The sequence below is a fragment of the Bidens hawaiensis genome, unplaced genomic scaffold, assembly GCF_021521415.1.
Source record: "Bidens hawaiensis isolate Kalapana, Puna unplaced genomic scaffold, B.hawaiensis_p1.1 tig00034657_1, whole genome shotgun sequence".
NCBI classification, from domain to species: Eukaryota; Viridiplantae; Streptophyta; class Magnoliopsida; order Asterales; family Asteraceae; genus Bidens; species Bidens hawaiensis.
Window position 1 is genome coordinate 119,166 of NW_027496009.1, and position 22,259 is coordinate 141,424.

The 22,259-nt window shown below is 38.3% G+C and overlaps 2 protein-coding genes and 1 long non-coding RNA gene across 3 annotated transcripts; 1 reads left to right on the forward strand and 2 right to left on the reverse strand.

The window, feature by feature from the left end:
• Positions 1-1,424: 1,424 nt before the first annotated feature.
• LOC143586439 (cysteine protease XCP1-like) lies at positions 1,425-2,897 on the forward strand. Its single transcript, XM_077067986.1, has 4 exons — positions 1,425-1,905; positions 1,990-2,225; positions 2,309-2,449; positions 2,563-2,897. Exons 1-4 carry the CDS (start codon positions 1,437-1,439, stop codon positions 2,776-2,778), a joined length of 1,062 nt encoding a protein of 353 aa, XP_076924101.1. The 5' UTR covers positions 1,425-1,436; the 3' UTR covers positions 2,779-2,897.
• A 155-nt stretch (positions 2,898-3,052) lies between these two features.
• Positions 3,053-5,549, reverse strand: LOC143586447 (uncharacterized). Its single transcript, XR_013144707.1, has 3 exons — positions 5,440-5,549; positions 3,539-3,688; positions 3,053-3,373 (listed from the first exon to the last, which is right to left on the reverse strand). It is a non-coding gene; the product is annotated as an uncharacterized LOC143586447 (long non-coding RNA).
• A 2,761-nt stretch (positions 5,550-8,310) lies between these two features.
• Positions 8,311-13,371, reverse strand: LOC143586440 (uncharacterized). Its single transcript, XM_077067987.1, has 8 exons — positions 12,552-13,371; positions 11,715-11,838; positions 10,899-11,028; positions 10,779-10,815; positions 9,884-10,106; positions 9,693-9,802; positions 9,532-9,629; positions 8,311-8,525 (listed from the first exon to the last, which is right to left on the reverse strand). Exons 1-6 carry the CDS (start codon positions 12,756-12,758, stop codon positions 9,708-9,710), a joined length of 816 nt encoding a protein of 271 aa, XP_076924102.1. The 5' UTR covers positions 12,759-13,371; the 3' UTR covers positions 8,311-8,525; positions 9,532-9,629; positions 9,693-9,707.
• Between the last annotated feature and the right edge of the window lie 8,888 nt (positions 13,372-22,259).

Below are 22,259 nucleotides of genomic sequence, written 5' to 3' on the forward strand. Positions count from 1 at the left end.
TCATCATTAAGTTAAATAATTATATGAAACAAATCATCACATAATATATTTTAAAGTAAACCACACAAATCATCATTTAATTTTAACTAAAATTGCAAGTTATGTCCTTTAACTAAGGTAATGAATAACAAACAACGTCATTTAATTGAAAAGTTGTAGCACATCACATCTTTTTGACTATTTGGAGTCCTTTTACTCCAACGACCGTGGACGCCCCTGATATACCTCTCTTTTGGAAAGTTCCATTTACTTATTTGAATTTCAAATATTGTTGCTTTCAAAACCTCTACTTTGTAAAATATTTTATAAGATTTTAGTTATAAAAACTTAGCCAAATTTGTATAAGTTTTGTTATTTTACTATATTTATAACCTCTCTACTAATACGTCCAGGGCTGGCTCAAGGCATGGGCGAGCCGAAAGGCCATCCTAGGCACGTTTTTTTAGGGGGGGGGGGTGTCACTGGCTGAACCATATAGAGTCCGGAGTGTCCGGCGAGGCAATTGTTTGTAGAGCTGGAAAGATAATAAGCATATGAGATGAAAAAAATTGACTGAAACTAAAGTAGAATATCATTTGTGAAAGAAAACTAGAGAAGATAACCCAATTGTGTTGGGTCTTTTCTTAAAACACTCTTACAATCATTTTAAGGCTTATCCACAACTTTTAAAAATAGAATTATAAAATTCTTAAATCATTTAAAGCAAAGGACTCTTTCTAAAATACTTGTAGGAATTGTTCTAGTTTTAATAGATTTAATTTAACTATTTTTTAAAATTACAAAATAAAAAGGTTAATTTTAAATGTATTATTTGTAAGCTAATTGGTGTCTAAGAGCATTCTCATCTCACCCTCTATCCCTAAACCAAAAATTACACTAAAACTCACTACATTTTCTCTCTCTATTTCAATTAAATAATACTTTTTATACATTTTATCATTACCTTTTCACTTTCCTTCACTCACAACCACTCTCAAAATATATTAAAAAATTATATGGGATGAACAGTAACTTTTCAAATATACAGAAAAATTACTTTCTCTAAAATATAAAAACTCTTCACTCACAACACCCTGAATCACTCTCTAAATTATAAAAACACCCCTCACATAAAATGAGAGGTGGGATGAGAATGCTCTAAGTATTTACTATTTTTATGCAGTTTAGTACTTTAGTAGTTTACCATTTTCTTAATTATTTATATTATTATTATCATTATTTTATAGACAAGAGTAAACGTAATATAACCAAGTTTATGCTTCTAAGTGTTGCCAACGTGAGATGCTTGGATCAAAAGATTTCCCAAAAAAGAACCACACTTCACATATTCAAATATATCTTCACTTCAAAGCAACAAAACCATGCCTTTGAATCAAACAAAACCTTATATAAACCCCACTCCATAGCTTCATTCATATCTTCAAACATAATCAAATATGGAATTCCTCATTCCTTCCAAAAGAACCTCACTTTTCTTCGTATTCATGTCCGTTTTGGCATGTTCGGCTTTAGCACACGAGTTTTCAATCCTAGGGTACGCCCCCGAGGATCTAAGCTCTATTCATAAGATGATTCACCTTTTCGAATCATGGATGGTTAAACATAGCAAATTATATCAAAGTCTAGATGAGAAACTACACAGATTCGAGATCTTTTTGGACAACTTGAAGCATATCGACGAGACCAACAAGAAAGTTAGCAACTATTGGCTTGGACTTAACGAGTTTGCTGATATGAGTCACGAAGAGTTCAAGAACAATTTCTTGGGGCTCAAAGGTGTATTGCCCGAGAGGAAAGATGAGTCAGTTGAAGAATTTAGTTATAGAGATTTCGTGGACTTGCCAAAATCCGTTGATTGGAGAAAGAAAGGAGCAGTCGTTCCGGTCAAGAACCAAGGTCAATGTGGTAAGTACAAGTAACAAAGCTAGAGTATTTTCAACTCGTTAAAACATTAACGGACTCAGTCTAACGAGTCACCCAAATGCACAGGAAGTTGTTGGGCATTCTCAACCGTGGCTGCGGTGGAAGGCATAAACCAAATTGTAACAGGAAATCTAACCGAGTTGTCAGAACAAGAACTAATCGATTGTGACACGAGCTTCAACAACGGCTGCAATGGAGGTCTCATGGATTACGCATTTGCATACATAGTGAGAAATGGTGGACTTCATAAAGAAGAAGAGTATCCTTATATCATGAGCGAAGGCACATGCGATGCCACGAAGGTAAACTTTATATACCTATCGAGACAGAGAATCTTAACCCGATCGGATATAAATGATTCTAACAAGATCTCGTGTTATCACAGGACGTATCTGAAAAAGTGACGATAAGCGGATATCACGATGTGCCACGAAACAATGAAGATAGTTTCTTGAAGGCTCTTGCTAACCAGCCGATTAGCGTTGCCATTGAAGCCTCGGGCCGTGATTTCCAATTCTACAGCGGGGTAATTTTTCAACGACCCGATCATTTATAAGTGTTTTATGACTTTTATCTATATAAAAAGAGTCAAATTTAATGCATAGAACTTTCTGAACCGTTACGTTGGGCATTGATTAGGGTGTGTTTGACGGGCATTGTGGGACCGAGTTGGATCATGGAGTTGCAGCCGTTGGATACGGAACAACCAAGGGTCTAGACTACATCATAGTGAGGAACTCTTGGGGGGCAAAATGGGGAGAAAAAGGATACATAAGGATGAGAAGAAATACAGGGAAGGCCCAAGGGAAGTGTGGCCTTTACATGATGGCCTCTTACCCTACAAAACAAAAATAATATGTCCCTATCATAAGTATTTGTAATGTTTATGTTTCATGCTTCATTAACTTCTTTTGTTTGTGGGATATTTAAAGCCCACACCATTTACTATAAATGAAACAAGTCCAGTTATGTTTTACCTTAAAGTCAAAGTCAAAGTCAAAGATAAACCAAGTAACCTTGTGCATAAATGATAAATGATAAACCTCAAGGTTAATGTTACAAAAAGAACACAATAGTCATAATCATAAGGATCAATATTCAATAACATAAGCATATATCTAATTCGAGCTCGATACTCACCTAAATATAACAGAAACAACAAACTAGACGGAAGTAGCGATAGGGGTACCCGAGCTTTTAACTTTTGGTTGATTGGAGGGTATGGTGTGTTTCAACACTACGACTTCCAGTATGCCATCTTTACGGAAAGTGGGTGCGGTCAACCTTGGATCAACTCGGCCCGGTAAGTTAAAGTTGACACTGAAGTCTCTGGATGAAGTTTTTTGTTCCTTGTATTTTTCTCCAGCATGTTTGTTGACAAACTCACTGTCTTGGACAACTCCTTTTATTTCAACGCGCCCATCGACGCATATATCCATCTTTACGTTGGCTGTCATGATATAATAATAAGTATTAATAACAAATCTTTTTTAGTTGAATATTTTATTCTTTAAATACTTTTAATTCATTGGTATTTTATGGGTTGTTGATGAGGAGGTTTGCAGACAGTTGATTGCATATTAGTGTAAGGGTAAAATGGTAAATGAGCACTTACACTGAGGTAAACGGACACCAGGTAGAGAAACCCGAAAAACGTAACCATGCTGATTTTCACCTATATCAACGAGCCCAAGTGGCGAAGCGTTTTTGGCATCCTTAGCTACACCGGTCAAAGTAACGGGTGACTTGGTTTCACTCATACTTTCTGGGAAATTAACGCATGCAAAAATATTAGGGCTGTATTAGTAGTTCTTAACAAGACGGGAAATTAATATGTACGACAAAATCTATAATAAATTCTTGGTGTGCATCCAGTTTAATAAATCTTCATCAACTCGATTGCAGTATTACCTTTTATAGATAATACTTATATGGCTTAAATACGCCCGTCCCTCATTACCGTTCACATGATTAGCATTACAAACATATGTTATTACCACTGTGTTTAAAAAATTAAAAAATAATAAAAGCACACCAAAAAAGTACTCCTAAGACTAAAAATTAGCAAACAAAACAATCTGATTAACAGACAATAATGAAAGAACCTCAGTGGTCTAACATTGTACTAGTATGTTGGTTGTGTAGATTCAATTCAAAAGGTAAAATAGAAAAGATTCCATTCTTTTCAAACTAAAATTTTAAATACAGTGCTTTTAGAAAAAAGTTCTAATTGTCACCTATGCTAACACCATAAATTATGGAAAATAGAAAAAATATATGTTAGCTTTGTATCCTACCAATGACTTATTCTAGATATAGCTGCAAAATTAGGTATACCCCTAAAATGACCCATAATGTCCTTATATTCAGCTATGTATTCCCTCAAACAAATAATAAATAACACAATCCAGATATCTATAGTATGTAATAAAAATACATTAAGTTCCAATTTTGGTGAATGAAGTTATTAAAATTATTGTAAAAGTGACTGCATACTTAACTTATTCAATTACAATTGAGGGGAACCCCTCACATGTATACAAGAAATAAAGCCCTAGAGAAGCCTATCTTCGGCATATAATATAGTGTTTAACAGGTTAGAGACAACACTACACAAGTATCAAACATGAATACGACTCGTTACAGTTTTAAATTTCATATACCAATGATGAGAAGTGATGAAGCAGGTTTTATCATGTCTTAAACAGGTGCCCAATTGACAACCCTAGGCATACTAGCCGTATTTAACTTACCCTGGGACTTAAAGAATTAATATCATAGCCAACCAACCTACTATCTCATCTTTTATGAAAAATTCCCACAAGAAAACTTTTAAAAAACTGATTGTATATTTTATATACATTTGTGAAGAAAATATATATAAAATAATGAATTTAAGGGATTACTATAGACTTTTTTGTGTCTTTTGACTTGTTTTAGGGTATTTAGTGACTCTTTGGTGAAAATTTATATAACAAAATTATAGACTTTTTTGTGTCTTTTAACTTGTTTTAGGGAATTTAGTGACTCTTTGGTGAAAATTGAGAAATTGAGTTTGGTTTTTTATGTGCTTTCCAATGTGGTGTAGTGATATGTTACAAGCCAAACGGAAGAACTCAGCCCAAAAGACCGGTCACATAAGTGAGGAAACTCATTTGGCTTATAAACCACACATCAATTGCCCGTACAACCGATGTTTAATTAAATACCCAAACCCTAATTTTAAAAAGAAAGAAGTGAGCAAGCAAAAGTGGCTAAATTAGAACACCAAATTTTTAAAAAGAGAGAGATCAAAAAATAATTAAATAAATAATGAGCAATAGGTATGGATCTAGAGAGAATCTGAATCTGCTTACTAATTAGTAATTACACAGTCAGTCATCATCATCATCATCAGGTATATATAAGAAAACATTACTTCACATGGATTCAAACAAAACAAAACTACAACTGCTTTGAGAGAAGAAATTAAATTTACAGAGAGAAATGAAATTGAAATGCTGCAGAGAAGCTTACCCCAACTGTGAATATGAATATGATATTCGGGGCTCTTTCTTTCTTCGTCTCACTGTTTCACACTACCAGTCGTCACAGGTATATGTATATATAGATACACTCTTGAAACACTGTATTTAATTCATCCATTAAACATTTATTATTTATTCAATATATTTTCTCATTCCAATTTCAAATTATATCACGGAGTATTACTGAATAATAATAATACTCCGTAATATAATTTGAAATTGGAATGAGAAAAATAATATTACTGTTCATGGTTTTATAGCCTAGTGATGATGGCGGGATAAGGCTTAGGGACCATAAGGTCCTGGGTTTGAATCCCACAAGGAGGTTTTCCCAAGATTTATTAGGTTTCCTTATGAATTGGTGGTTAGACATTATTGCCTAGTGGAGATGGATATGATCGCATGGTTCTGCTGGTGACACGATGATACTCCAGTGGTCCGTGAGTGATCCTAATTTGCCGTTCAAAAAAAAATTACGGAGTATTACTTTATTTTATTATTATATTAATAGTTATAACATTACTATATAATATCAATATTTTTATTTTAAACTCTTTCTTAAAACATGGTTGTAAAAATCTCAACTAGTCGCTGATTAATTGTTATTTGGTCAAAATCGATCAAAATTGAAAAACTTATGTATCAAACTTGGTATATATATGTGTGTGTATTTTCAAAGAGTAAACCACATATGAATTTCATTCCGGTTAATCGCTATTAATCCCGATTAATTAATAGTAAAACAAATTTTGTTTTACTTTATTTTCTCGAATCCAAAATCTTCATTTCAGTGTAAAAGCTTTGATAAATAAATCTATATAAAGTAAGTTAGTTTTGTACATTTAATGATTTTTATTAGATACATGAATTTAAAATAATAAATACCTCAGCTTTAACAATGATATCAACTATAGAATTGTTTTTAATGTTTAATAATTGCACTTATAACACATTAAATGCAGTATTTTAAACGTTTTAAGTTTATTAACTGCACTTAAAAAATATGCTTTTATGACATAATATAAAACTTAGAAAATTAACACCCTCATTTTCAAACCACGTTTTACAACAATAGGTCTTCGGGCGGCGGGTATTCTCCGAAACATAAATAATAGCGTATGAAGTTGTGTTTTACCATTAGGTGTACCTTGAATAGCCGGACTATATTTATTAGCCACTCAAAAGAAAAATATCAGCATTTTCAATCTCAGTTTTAGTCTTGCTCGTGTTGGATTTCTGTTTTCTATGATTTTTCTAACAATTTAATATTTATGAATTTTATGGTGGGTGTTTTAGTTATTTTAAAAATGTTCATAATATGTGACACAAGAAATCTCAATGTATGAGAAGTAAAAGATTTATTTGAGTAATGATATTGTTAAACTAATTATTTTGAGCACCATAGAAAACAATTTTAATACTATAATACTAAATCATCATCATCATCATCATCGTACTCAGTATATCCCACCAATAGCAATGCTATGGTAGGGTCTGAGGAGGGTAAAATGTAGACAGCCTTACCTCTATCCCATAGGGATAGAGAGGCTGCTTCCGGTGAGACCCCCCGGCTCGATAGTAGTTTTGAATCAAGCCTTGGACATAAGACACATAACACTCAATCATCGGGACACCGGCTGATTGGTGCATGTGCCCTTGTCTTTCGGCTATCAACGCCACCACATGATGCCTGATTAACCTTCCGCCACTTTTAACGTTATTTTCACGTGATTAGTAAAATAACGTCAAAATTAGTGCAATTTTACTTTTGCCCACCAAAGGGTTCACACATATATACATTATATGTGCGCACCGCAAGCATGGCGTTATAATACTAAATAATAATAATAATAATAATAATAATAATAATAATAATAATAATAATAATAATAATATTACAATAATTTTGTGTAGATTCCAAAAAAAAAAGTTGAAAACACACCATAAATTAATAATATTGAATATTTCAATAATATGTGTGTTTTATTATGAATATCTACTCACAGTACTTAATACTACAAAGTTGAAAATATTAATGAAATCATTATTTGGTTAATGAATCATATTATGATTGAGGTAAGTGGGTGATTCAGTAACTGTAATTGAACTGTAGGACAATGGGTGAATAGGATTTTTTTAGAATATTAGGACATATTTTATAAAATGCCTTACAGCAACTAGTAAGGTTGTTGATTTGTGACCCTGAGTCATGAGTTTTGAGTTCCAAACCAATTGTAATTGAATTGTAAGATAATGGGTGAACAGGTTATTTTCTAAAACATTATGACCGATTTTATAAAATACCTTAGAGCAACTATTAAGGTTGCTAATTCGTTACCCTGAGGGCATGAGTTTTGAGTTTCAAGCCGTTAGAAACAGCCTCTTTCACAAAGTGTAAAGTAAGGATGTGTAGATCAACGCGCGAGCTAACCCAAGCACCGGGTACGCCTTAGTTTTTTTGTTGTGTTCAAAATATGTACTTATCATGAACAACTTGTTTTCTGAAAAGTATTTTGAATTAAGTTTAAGATTTATAGTGATTCACTCATTTGTATCCACCAAGAGTTTATCTTCACTAAGAACGCCTTATGTAACCATTGCGCTGTGACACGCTTTTTAAAACCAAGATCGCTTCCAATGGCAATTTCTACCAACTCTTTAATTGATGGTGTTCAAGTTGATGCTTGTGATCTCAAGATAAAGAAAAAAAAATTATAATTGATGCACTACAAAAAGACCTATCATAATTCATGCATTCAAACACAAACATGAAGAAAGAAGATCCTGGACTTTCACCCTTTGAAAACCAGGATCCATTTTGTCATAAACACAAACCGAAAACGAAAAATAAACATGAGCATGGACGAATGCAAAGCACCGTTTACTTTGACCAATGTATCTACAGAAACAGAAAATGAGGGGTTTGTTAATTTAACAAGAATGGTGTATGCACGCCAGAAACCTATTCCGGCTTTGGATTGACCCTCGTGACACTGGCAGAGCGAGAGGGAGGGGCAAATGAGTCCATTCACATCACGGGATTTCCCAAACCATGATTTCTCTGGTAAAAATGACCTGCATACCACACAATAACATCAACCAAAACTGTTTCTGTACAAAAAGAAAACATAACATGCATATCAATTACGACCAATATAGGTATTCGGTTTGACTTTACAGAAGTCAAAGAAAGCAGCCATCGAACCAAAGCCAGTTTCTCATCATTCTTAAACACCATCTCCTAAATTATATCATATTCAGTTATAGACACGTTAATAAATTAATTATAAAAAGAAACTAATATGAGAAGAAAAAAGTGTTTTGTGGGACAACTAATCACCGCCTCTAGTTCAAAGAAACGAAAACGCTGATTTTCATTGGTTGAGTCAGGGTCCCACACCATATAGGGAGGCCAAGAATCACAATAACTTAAAATAATTGGAAACAAGTAGCCCACTTTACCCCCCACTAGAAATCAAATTCAACAAAGGCCACTAATGAGAATAGACAGGACCCTACAAGTGACAATGCTGCATAAGTCAGAATCTTTTATAAATTATACAAAGATCTAGTTATCTCTGACTGGATAAGTGATCTATCTGTCACTCTTAGAGGTGGCAAAATGGACGGTTGGCCGAAACAGGAACCTTCTTAATAATAATCCAAATGGTTTAAACAAGATTATTAATAATGACTCTAGAACTAGCACTTAAAAGATCTTTCTTGTGCTGCCCAGTTTTAAGTTTACTGTTGAAATTTGAATAAATCCAAGTCTTTCACTTTCAAGAATTAGTGGACACTTGCAGTTTTTCCTTTTTTTTTAAAGCAAGCCCACGTGCATTCTTCAATTATCGTGGAGAATATCTCGTGCCTATGATATTATTTTGGCTTTTTTAGGCATCATTACTATGATACAAACAGTTCGACCAATGTTTTAAAGTACCCCACTGGGATCACATACATATATATGGACCCCTGTTACTAAAGGACAACTATACAAGGGTGGTTCAAATATTTACGAAGGATTATTTTCTTTAAAAAAAAGTTATGATCTTGTTGATAGATAGATATGTGTGTGTACCTCTAGAATGCAAAGCGATTAATTTGCAAGGCTATATTGAAGGCCGCCACTCAAGTAGCAGTACTCTCCTTCTTAGTCCTGCTGCAATCTAAAAATACCTGAAGAAAAATAATATCTCATTTAATTTACATATATTAGCAACAATTTCTTCAAATACTCACCTTTTAATCAGACATTCATCCTGCGCTGTGCTCAGACCCGCCACCTGGCATGACCTGAGGTGAAGGGGCTGGAATTACAAACTGTTGTCCTTGAACAGGTGCTGCAACGCCTGAAAATACAAAGACAGGTTATCTTTTTTCAATAATTATTTTCGAAAAGTTTGGAAGTTTTGGAAAACAATATAAAGTGCCTGTCGGATATGGTGCTGGTTGTATCGTCCTAATGGCTGAAGTAGTTGTTGCATTTACGTTGGGCCCACCAAATTGCACCATCTGATGACCTGGCATTGTGTAACCCTGTACGGCTGTGTAGCCTTGACCACCCGGGCCCATTTGATTGTAAGGATATACGGGTGTGTTAACTGCTCCATATATTTGAAGATACTGTTGAGCTGAATACGGGTTGTAAACACCCTATAAATATAGTGAATAAATAAACTTGTTAAAATACTTGTATTTCACATACACTTCCGATTTTAAGGGCTAGCAATATAGGTGCAAAATAACGAGTTAATAACGGGTCAAAATGAATAAATTCAGTACGGTTGGAACACTTTCTGGCCAAAGTGTTTACCTTTTGTAGATAATTAGTTGTCATATATGATAATAAGGTTATATTATATCAATAATGATATAAAAATTTTAATAAAATGATTTAGTGCATTAAAAATACACTATGGATGCGTTTGACTTGCTTTCTTTTATGTTACTATTATAGGATTAATTTCATAAATATCCTTTAAAAGGTTCAAAACTCATACATCATATTCATTATTTAGTTATTTGCCCCTTAAAAAGACTAAAAATATCATATATATCAATTTGGTTTTACATAAAATAACTTCAATTATTTATAACAATTGGTTTTACCGGATGAAGTAATAGGGTAACAATATTATTACTGCAAAGTCATCGCAGTGCTAATACTCTCTTCGTTTATTTATTTACTATGGAATGACTAGATGCAATGTTATTTAGTATTTTGAAAGAGTGAAAATGATATTAAAGAATTTAGAAGAATAAATATAAAAATTAAAACTTTTACAAGGATACATATTGAACTCGCAACTTTAAAAGAATATTGACCTGTGGATAGACGTATTCTGGACCAGACATTCCATACCTACATCAAAAAATGAAAAACACTTTCTTCAGAATATTTGAGATATTAATTTGACAAAGCAACTCATGAGATATAAAACTTACGGGTATGAGGGATACGATAATCCTTGTCGGTAATTATAAAAGAACGGCTGTTGGTAGCCATAGCCTCCAACAGAAGGCACATTAGCAGTTTGACCACCTCCAACAAAAGGCATTTGTGATGCCATGTGTCCTGATTTCACCACAAAATGATAAATACATATATAAACTAAGAAACAAATACTTTTGAAATTATGGTTATGCACGAAACCAAGACAAACCAAACTCGATGAAGAACCGATGGTCTGGTTTTATGTTTATAAAAAAAACGATTTTTCAGTTTGATTTTGGTTTTGCATCGCCCCAGAAAACAAAAAAACTGAACCAAACAAATTGGAATAGGACCAAAATGACAAAACGATATTAGATAACTTATAAAAAGTTAATAAACGGTGTACACCAATACTTTTAGGCCCAAATGTGTAATAATCGAATTATTGGTTAACAACAAAAATTAGACCAAAAATTATTTTAGGCTTTTTTCTGTCCAAAATTTTCAAGCCCACATAGTAAAACCAAAAAACCGAAATCGAACTGAACATCTGAACCCATTGTAGAAACCGAACAGATATCAAAACCCATAAAGGCGCAGTTTCTGGTTTTCGGTTTGGTGTGAAACAAGTTAAGATTTTAGATAGCAAGTTGTTAAAACTTAAAACCAAAAAGTAGGTTTTAGAAAATAACCAGTTTGAAAACTTTTACTGCTTATTTTCACCTGAAATAAGTTGATTTTAGAAAGCATTTGAAAATTACCTGAAATAACTTGATTTGGTTTTTATATTTATATGAAGAATGAGTTTTAGTGCAACAATTGCTTACCAAAAGGCAGTGCGGGACGAGGACGACCAAGTGAAGCAAAATTACAGTTAGCCCGTCTACCATCAATAACCGGAGCTGGATCCACACACGCATTCGCAGCTGATTCGGGATCACGAAAAGTCACCTAAAACCTCCGTAAAAACATACTCATTTGTCATTCTTTTTATCATAGTCACATACACTCTCATTTAACACATTTAATTAGTTCGGATTTACTCTTTCAAAGTTCAAACAATTAACTTATGTTTATGCTTATAAGCATGATCAAATAATAATCAGTTTACTACAAGTCCATAAAAAAACTAAACACTTGCATAACTCAAATTTGTTTAGAGCAAAAAGTACCATATTATAAATTCTCTTAAAGGTAGCAATATTTAAAGTAATTTCACATTTTAATATCTCAAATGACAGGCTAAACTAGAGGTGTTCAACAAATCAAACATAGAAATCAAATTTTGAAACTGTATAGCTGGACTCTATTCAATTCAAAATTCGATTGCTGATATTGAATCAACCCGAATCAAATTCAAAATCAAATTTTGAAATTTTATAGCTGGACTCGTATTCAATTCGAAATTTGATTGCTGATATTGAATCAACCCGAGTCAAATTCAAAATCAAATTTTGAAACTTTATAGCTGGACTCGTATTCAATTCGAAATTCGATGATAATATCAACCCGACGCGAATCAAATACAAATTTTTGAAAACCGAATTCGAACCTTCAAAGTCGAAAAATAAATTTCGAGTTTTTTCGAGCTCACTGAACACCCCTAGACCAAATGAGTAATTAATATTATTATTATTATTAATATATAAAGAAAAGACACTCACAAATCCATAACCCTTGGATCGGCCAGTATTCTTATCAGTGATCACAACAGCTTCAAGAATCTCTCCAAACTGTTCAAAATACTGACGCATGGTATCACTCTGAGTCTCCCAAGCAAGCCCACCAACGAACACTTTAGTAAAAGTCGTATCACCAAACGGCGATTGAAACCCAGAACTCGAACTCGATCCAGAACTCGGACCCGCCATAAATTGATCAAATTGATCAAACCCCTGTTCAAAAAACCGGTTAATTGAGTTCAATTGGGTTCAATTCGAGTGCGATTTGATCAAATTAGGTTAAACTGGAAACCCTAGAAACAGAGGAGAAAAGGGGTTTTGGTGGGTGGAATGATTCGGTGTATAACAGCCCACTACATGTCATCGAAGTGGGGTCAATTGAAGAAATTAAGAAGCTTTATTGGATTTTAATGGGTAATTGAAAGGAGAATTGAGATTCTTGAAGTAAAACAAGAAAAAACTAGGGTTTGATAATTGAAAATTAGAAGACACAATAAGTAAAATGATGATGATGAAGGTGAAGAAAAAGTTAATGCAAGTGAGCTGGCAAAGGGTTGATTTATACGCACAAGGAACAACAGTCAAACAAATGGAGACTACAAATTGATAACTGTCAACTAAGGTACAAGTTGTAATGCGTGGTGTACATGTTTCTGAGGCAGTTTAGGTTTGGAGTGTCTTCAGTTTGGTAGGCTTCGGATTCTTTTGGTTCCCACCTATGGTTTACAAAATGAAATTGGATGATACTAGAAATCATTAGTTTGACTTGTTTTAAAACATTCATAACAGAGCAGGTAGAGGGGTAAACGAGCTCGGCTCGTTTAAATTACACGGAGCTTAAGCTTGACGTATTTCGAGCTCTATTTTTAAAACTAGAGCTCGGCTCATGCATAGATTTTGAGCTCGAGTTCGTCTCGCTTACTATCTATTAATTATTTATTTTTAAATATTTTTATACTTTCTTCAATTATTATAATTTGATGTATAAAATAATATATATTATTTATTTATTTTCATTTATTTTTTTATAATATTATATTAGTAATTATTAAATTTATATTTTTAAAAATTATATACATGACATACTCGTTTAAGCTTGCGAGCCGACTCGATTAAGCTTGGATCGATTGAGCTTTTTCACGAGTCAGTCTCAAGTAGCTCGCGAACAACTCGGCTCGATTGCATTCCTAAGAGCATGCACAAGTATTAATAGCATAGAAATATTTATTTTCATTCATATAATTTAACTAGAAAATATATTTATTCACAAAATTTGTTTATTTAATAAAAGTCATTTACATCTTTTAAGTATATATGGAATGAATAGTAATATGTAGATGTGAAAAATCACTATTCAGCTTATAGGCTAACAAGGAAATCGATATCTTCATCACTCATCCTCGATGACCAATTATACAAACTTGCTTCTAGCTGTTCTTTGTTGTTTGTTTGAGGGACCTAGTTCTTCTTTATCGTCTGCTACAAGGACGACGGTTTACTAGTTCTTGCCACTCCATACCACTAGCAACATGGGTGTTGGCCACGGTTTGAACCCGTTGCCATCTTGATGTAATCGGGGTGATAAGTACATGTAACATCCACAATTGCTCGTTTTATTGAAACACGAGGAGGTTTTTTGGTTTCTTTCTTCCTAGATAGAGATAAAGGGGTTCATTGAGGTAGATAAAAGTGGCATTGGCATATGTCCAATGCTTTAGCCCCTCATTTTCATTTATATTGAGGTAGTCAGCATAAGAGGACCCTCACACTCCTGTTAAGCAGTATATATCTGTAATATATTTTAGGGAGTCGAATGAAGTGTAAAAGTTGATACAATCCTTAATTTGTTCTTAAGATATAATATTGGGAAAATAGAGATTCCATTGATATCAAGATATTAAAATAGTATCACTTGCATCTCCCAAATGGTGAGGGTCTAGGTCTCATTGTGGGCAAATGGTGTTTATTTAGGGGTTGCTTTAGGGGTGTGTAAGTTATCCGTAAAAATGAAAAGTTGTGTGTGTGCAAGATATCAAGCAGACCATGATGGTCTCACGTTACTAAATCACAAAATCTTTAGATACCTTAACAGGACATCCAATTTGGTACCATTGACAACTACACTTCTTTTTAGGCCATCAGTAGGTGTCTCTAATTATGTTTGGAATAATATAACATTAAAAAAGATATTATTTTGTTGTCTGAGGCATCACTTGCAGGAAGAAATCTTTCCACTAATAGGGGCTTGTACTTTGACTGTGCTATTGAAGAGGTAGGTCTCCGCAAAGCCCAGTTGGACCCGCAAGACTCACCTTGAAAAGGTACGTCTGCGCAAAGACCAACTGGATCCGCAGGACCACCATGCTCAGAGAGATGAAGACCTTACACGCAGTAAGCCAGCTGTTCCCGTAGGAAAGCCTCCCTTGGTACAGTACCCTGCCTGTCCCCGCAGCTGTGGGTACAAGCCAAGAAGGAAGGCTACCCGCACTAACAGTAAGGCTACACGCATAAGGCACTAACTCTATACTTCAGCAATGTCACCTGAAGAAGGAATGAGCAGGGCGGGAATATTCCCGCCCAAAAGAGCCAGTCCGTACGCTTCCAGAAGATCTTTTGTACTATACCTACCAAGGTATGGACAAATAGACAAGATCTGACAAAAGCAGCCCATGAACCAATCACAGGGTGACAGCTCACTGACAATAGTACGAGGAGGAGCACGCTCCAGTACAAAATGTCACCTGAAGAAGGAATGAGCAGGGAAGGAATATTCCCGCCCAAAAAAGCCAGTCCGTACGCTTCCAGAAGATCTTTTGTACTATACCTACCAAGGTATGGACAAATAGACAAGATCTGACAAAAGCAGCCCATGAACCAATCACAGGGTGACAGCTCACTAACAATAGTACGAGGAGGAGCACGCTCCAGTACAAAATGTCACTATCAGCCGCTGCCTACCCACCAACTCCCATCGTGGCACGAACGTAGCCCGTAGTTGGTGGAAAAGGAATATTATACAGCTGGCCGTACCTGCTTGGAAACCTACCTTCGGCTATAAATACTCCCACACCTTGGAACGGTATCATCATCTTCTCTCTAGCTATTTCTCTCTATATACACTTATATTCAGAGCAATCTAGCCTGATTCTCACGCCGGAGGGTGGTCACAAGGAGGAACCCCCCCCCCTTCTCAGTGATGAGCTTACGGTGTCTGTTTTGCAGGTTGAGAAGAATAACCATCTTTGACGGACCTAACCCTCGTGGGAAACATCTACTTAACCCTAAGATTATCCTTAATCTGCCGGGGTCATTTAGTGTTTCTTCATTGGCGCCATCCGTGCATTAAGCTATAACTAATTCTTTTTCTCAGTTTTTTCAAACTTCTGGAAAGATGGTTAAGCTTACTCCGATGCCAAAGCCACCGAGTGACCAAGAAACTCCGGTAACCACAACCCCAGCTACTGGGGGGAACACCGGTGAATACACGATTGTTACGAACACTACCCCGGTTACCCAAGCCGGGGCAAGTGCGGTAAACAATCCTCTCCTGGGATTCATTGATACCCAGTTGGGGAAACAACAGACGAGACTTCCGCGACAAACACCAGAACAAGTTTGAGCTTGGGCGGAAGCACGTCAGAAAGAATTCCAAGCCGAGTTGGACGAACGTTTACGTTCACTCCAACAGGCCAATGACGAATTCGGAAGCACTCGACAACAGCTCAACATGAGCAATGATTGCTAGCATTTGGATGATGAAGATTGGGAAGAATCTGACAGTGACGCAAACCCTCGTCATAAGGCGAAAGGGAAGCGTAAAGAAGCAAACTTCCACTCGAGAAGAAATTTCGAGGGAACCTTCAAACCAAAGAACACGGGAGGAAACCCACGTGACTTCTCCAAAACTTTCAGACCAACTGTTGCGAATGCGGGAACGTCCAAATTTGCAAGGGACATTGCGGAAGCAATAGCTCCAAAGAGTGCCAAACAGATGTCCAACATAGGCACTTACGATGGCATATCTGACCCGGACGATCACTTGAACAGATTTATAGCGGGGGCAACCGTCAAAATTGGACGGAACCCACATGGTGTTACATGTTCCAGATGACGCTCGTCGGGGCAGCCAGAGCGTGGTTTGATCGTCTACCGGTCCACCACATCTATGATTGGGCAGACTTCCAGCACAAGTTCAGCCAGCACTTCAGTCAACAAAGAAAATATACTGAAGAGCAATGGACGATCCTCAACTGCATCCGAGAGGAAGACGAATCTTTGCTAGACTTCATCACTCGCTTCAACTCAAAGAAGCTAAGTCTGGGCACTATAAGCGAAGATCTTGTTCACGCCGCTTTCATCCAGGGCGCTGAGTACCCAGAGCTCATCCGCACGTTGACAGGTAAAGATGACATGCCATCCACGTGGGATGCCATCATGACGGCAACTAAACGCTTTGCCGAAACGGAGAAGCAACTGGGTAGAAATCTTCCCCAGAGCACAAACCTCTACACGCAGAGAACAAGAGAAAATAACGTCCGTACCGCCCGACAAAATAAAAAGAGGAAGCTTGGTATTTGGCAGTCAAGGATAAACTTTAACACCCCATCCTGCTCTCGCCCTCTCTTAGGCGGAAGGGACAACATGCACTCGTCGAACCGGAATCCCAGATGGACGCCACTCACCAAAAGCGTCACCGAGATATTTGCCACCGAGAGGCTCCCATGGCCAAAGGCTCCAATAATCCGACAGCGTCAAAACACTGATCAGAGCAGGCCACACCACTGAGGAATGCACATCCTTGAAGGATGTCGTCGAAACATTCGTCAAGGATGGGAAACTCACACACCTCATGGCGTCAATCAAGAACGGAGGGAGGAAAGACAATCGGTACAAGGGCAATGGAAGGAAGCCCGTCGACATCAGCATTCACATGGTTCACGGCAACATCAGCGGAAGAAAACGACGAACAACAGAGCCAAGTGCGTTGAAGGAAGCAGAAGTGCGCTTCCCGCGTGTGCCAGGGGGGGCCAACAAAGAAGGCCCCATAGTCATCAAAAGCCAGCTAGGGCACTACGTCACCTCCCGCACCCTTGCTGATAATGGCGCTTCCTCAACGGTCATGTATAGGCAGTTCTTCGACAAGCTAGACGACGAAGACAAGGAACGCCTAGAAACAGTTTACGCCTCGATGGAAGGGTTCGACGGCAGCACAAACACCCCCTTGGGAATCTTATCTTTCCCCGTCACTCTCACGGACGGGAAGTACTCCCGCACGGAAAACGTGGACTTCGTTGTAATGAGGAAGCCACACCACACATACGACATTCTCTTCGGGAGAGACGGGATGGCAAGATTTAATGCCGTGGTGTCTTCGGTCCATGGTATGATGGGATGGCCAACAGCTGAGGGCGTCGCGATGATCACGGGCATTCCCCAGGTATGCATCGCATCCGTCTCATCTAAACCCAAACCAAAAATGGCTAAACCAACCATCTCTGAGCCAGAAGAACGGGCCTTCAATGGCAAATACCCTGACCAGGCTGTTACCATTGGCCCAACGATCACTAATCCCACCCGCACCTTACTCAAATGCTTGTTGCAAAAAAATGCCGACATCTTCGCGTGGACACCAGCTGACATGACTGGTGTACCTCGAAGTAAGGCTGAGCATAAGCTCAAGTGTGACCCGGCGTTTACACCGGTCATACAAAAGCGTCGCGTAATGGGTGCTGAGCAGGCTAACGCGTGTAGAACCCAAGTCAAGGAACTCCTTGACGCATGCATCGTACGCGTTAGTAAATATCAAACATGGGTTGCAAATCCCGTCATGGTACCAAAATCCAACAAACAATGGCGCATGTGCATAGATTTTAAAGACCTAAACAAAGCATGCCCCAAGGATTGTTACCCGTTACCCGAAATTGACCTTAAGGTAGATTCATTAGCACCGTTTCGCTTTAAATGTTTCCTTGATGCGTATAAAGGGTACCATCAGATCCACATGGCTGTTGACGATCAGGATAAAACCGCATTTCGGACGCCCGATGGCACATTTTGTTACCAAATGATGCCATTCGGACTAAAGAATGCCGGATCCACATACCAACGCTTGATGGACAAAGAGTTTCATGCCCATATCGGGAGGAACTTGGAAGTTTACATGGATGAGTTGGTCATCAAAAGCCTCGAGCCAGAGGCGATGTTGAAAGACATCGAAGAAACTTTCAACACGCTCCGAAAGATAAACATGAAGCTCAACCCGAGCAAGTGTTCCTTTGGGATGGAAGAAGGGAAGTTCTTAGGAGTCATCATTACCAAAGATGGCTTCAGAGCGAACCCTGAAAAGGTCGAAGCCATTATTGTAGGTTCCCAGCCGGATCTACACGAGATATCGCGTACTACGTAGGTGCGGAATCCCTACGTAAGACGTTACGAGTATAGAAAACACGATACGATAATCAAACACACGTTGTATTTCAACCGTTAACACGTGATACAATTATCACTAATACAGACTCTCTCTGACTCGAATACACGAAAACTGAAACACTGAATGAATAATCTAAGCCGTAACCTAGTTTATATAATCACGACAACATCGCCTGGCATGTTTAGGCGAAGTTGTCACTAACTTCGCTTGTCTAACAAGTTCGCCTATATCAGCGAACTTGTTAGCAACTTCGCCTATACAAAACATAAAACATTACAAACGCGATTACAGACACTAGACACTGAACTACTGACATCATGCACCAACAGACTCCCCCTTGGCAGTAGCTTCATCTCTTTAGCTTCAAACACGTGTCTTGTAATCTTCAACCTTGTATCTTCACGCATGCACTCCTTCTCGAACACAAACAGAAACAACTCTTTGATATTTCCTCGCTTCGTCTTTCCAAGCAGGAATATAAAAGATTTTCTTCTCATTGAGCACCTGCAGATCAGCTTGCGATAAGTTTACCAAATGCATCGGATCGTAAACTCTTAGCACCTCTTGTTCATCCTCGTCTTCCATCACTGCCTCAGCTGTCTCACAATCTACAAACCACCACTTTAGGTCTTTAAGCACATCCTTGGGCATTAGTTTCATCGGTACTTTTTTAAGACACCGGATCGGTTTATACTTCATAATCATCCAAGGTTTTCCATCAGCTCTCAAACCTCTATCCTTGTCTTCAACAAGTTTTCCCTTTTGTGGTTTTAACAGCTCAAATTTCTTCTCTTTTATACTCTCTTTCCAAACAATTTTCCCAATAACTCTAGCCATATTATCGTCACTTCGATTGATTAACCCCAATCTGGCTAAGTCTTTCACTTCACATTCCGGCAGTGTATTCAACGATCTTAACAGTCTTTTAAAATACTGAACACCGTCATACCTTTTAATCACGAAGAGCCTCAACTGCTCATCATAGATCCAGCAAATAATCCCTTTCTTCGCTTCAGCATAGCCTTTAATGTTGTAACTCTTCTTAAACATTGTAGGGACCGCCGGTTTCTTCGTTTTGACGAACCACTGAGCGTAGCCTTCTTTCCATCTAGGCTGCTCTTCCCATTCAGACTCATCACTTGCCATCTCTTTACTCATATCGGCTTTCTCAACATCTGGAATGTCATGCTCCACATTCTCTTCTACTATCTCTCCCTCTTCAATCTCATAATCAATCACAATATCTTCTCCAGTCTTCTCTATCACATCACTCGGTAATACATCATCATCACCAACCAAACCATCATCCATCTCCTCTACGTCCACCACCACCACATCATCACCACCAGCTGCAGTTGTCGACTCCCCCTGAGTTGTGGAAGTTCCAAGAGCTTGAGTAGTTCTTGGTAGCTCACCACCTGCATCTTTCGACGCATTGGGATCATCGTCTCTATCATTCCTTCTCTTGGTCCTCAACTCATCGCCTTTACATCTCGTCTCCCCCTGAGATGCCAAGAACTCCTTCAGAGCATCTATGATCTTTCCATGTTCTACCAGCAGGGACGACTGCATCTGATTCTCTACAACTAGGCGTTGAATAGCCTGGGTCTGGATAAGATTCACCCTTGATTGTTCTGCCACGACCCGTTCAAGTGCTGCTATTCGTTCTGAGTCTGAGAGGGTTGCATCGAAATCGAACCTCATATGTGATATGTCTTGAGTGTACTGAGGAGGGATTTCCGATGTCACCGGGACCTCAGAAGTAGAAATAGACGTAACCGCAGGTGGTATCGTCATTGATAACCCTGCAGTGGCCACAACAGTCGACTCGATAAAGCGTGCCACGACCTCCGATGGAGTAACAGTCGGAGGCGGCAACAAAACTATTTCCGGAGCCGAAAGTTGGAAAGTAGTGGGTGGGAGGCCAAATGTAGATTAGGTAGCCACCACGGGAACACCCGTAGCGCTTGGCCTTGTAACCTGTAGTGATGAGGGAACCATTGTCATACCGGATAGTGCTGGTGGAGTGAAACGTACCACCCTAGAGCTCTCACCGGCTCCTGATCCTGCACCTATCCGTTCCCTTCTTGACCTCCTTATCAACTGTTGTACCTCTTCCTCATAGTCTGACTCGTCATCATCATCTGTTCTCTTTCTTTTCCCATGTAGTCTTTCTCGAGTCACCATAATCCTTCTCGCCTCTGCCACTTCATCATCAGAATCAGAACCAGCCACTGTAGCAGCTGTTCTAGTAACATTCACAGTCGACACTTGGGCTACCGAGACCTGTACATTTTCCTCTGGATCCACCCGATCCATATCAAATAAGCCTTGACCACCAAATTCTGCATCAAGGTCCACATTCTCCTCCGGTGACACAACAGGAGCAGCAGGTATAGCTTGAGGTGCTCCTGCCTGTTGTGGTGCCGGGTCCCTAAACTCATCCCCACAAGCAGGCACATACCCCGGGTTGATTAAGTACCCAAAGAGTGGAGTATGGCGAGGACGAAGCTCAGGTTTGCTCCTCGCACTGGAGGATCTGCGTTGGGCGAAGATCCGTTTGTTCACACTCTCAACATATCGGATCGGACGGCGCTGAGGAAGAGTTGGAGCAACATGATTCAAGATCATTTGTAGGAATCTTGGATACATGATGAATCGCTCACGCGCCATCGCTCTTCGTTGACGATCAATCTCATAAAAGACCATCTGACTAAAGCTGAATCGCTTGTTGTAAGTCAGAGCAGTCATCGCTGACAGCATGGTCGCGCCCATGCCATCAGTGCCCGCCTTTCTCCCTGACATGCATACTATCATAACATGCATGAGAAAGCGCCACTGGTCAAGCAGAAATCCCTTCCTTCTCTGCGAATCCCCCAAGGGACCAGAATAACCCATCCTCAAAAATGCTCCATCACGGAAAGGAGCTACAAACTCTGTCGGGTCATCCCTTGTCTCGTTCCCAAACCGCAGAGCCGCCCGGATATGTTCAGAAGAGAACTGAACAATATGATTGTTGACGGTTGCGCGCATCACCGGGGGTTCGACTCTACAGTCGTATTCCACGGTCTGCCAGAAATCCTCAATGTTGGGCAAGGATATCGGCAGAGTTGTTGTAATGGCGTGGAATATCCTCGAGCGTAACAGAAATGTGATGATTTCGCGGAAATCATCAACTCCGCTCGCCTCCGGGTCTAAGGTGATATACATGTTGTGACCCGGGAAGAACTGTCTTTGTTGATCACCTCCGTCATCACCGC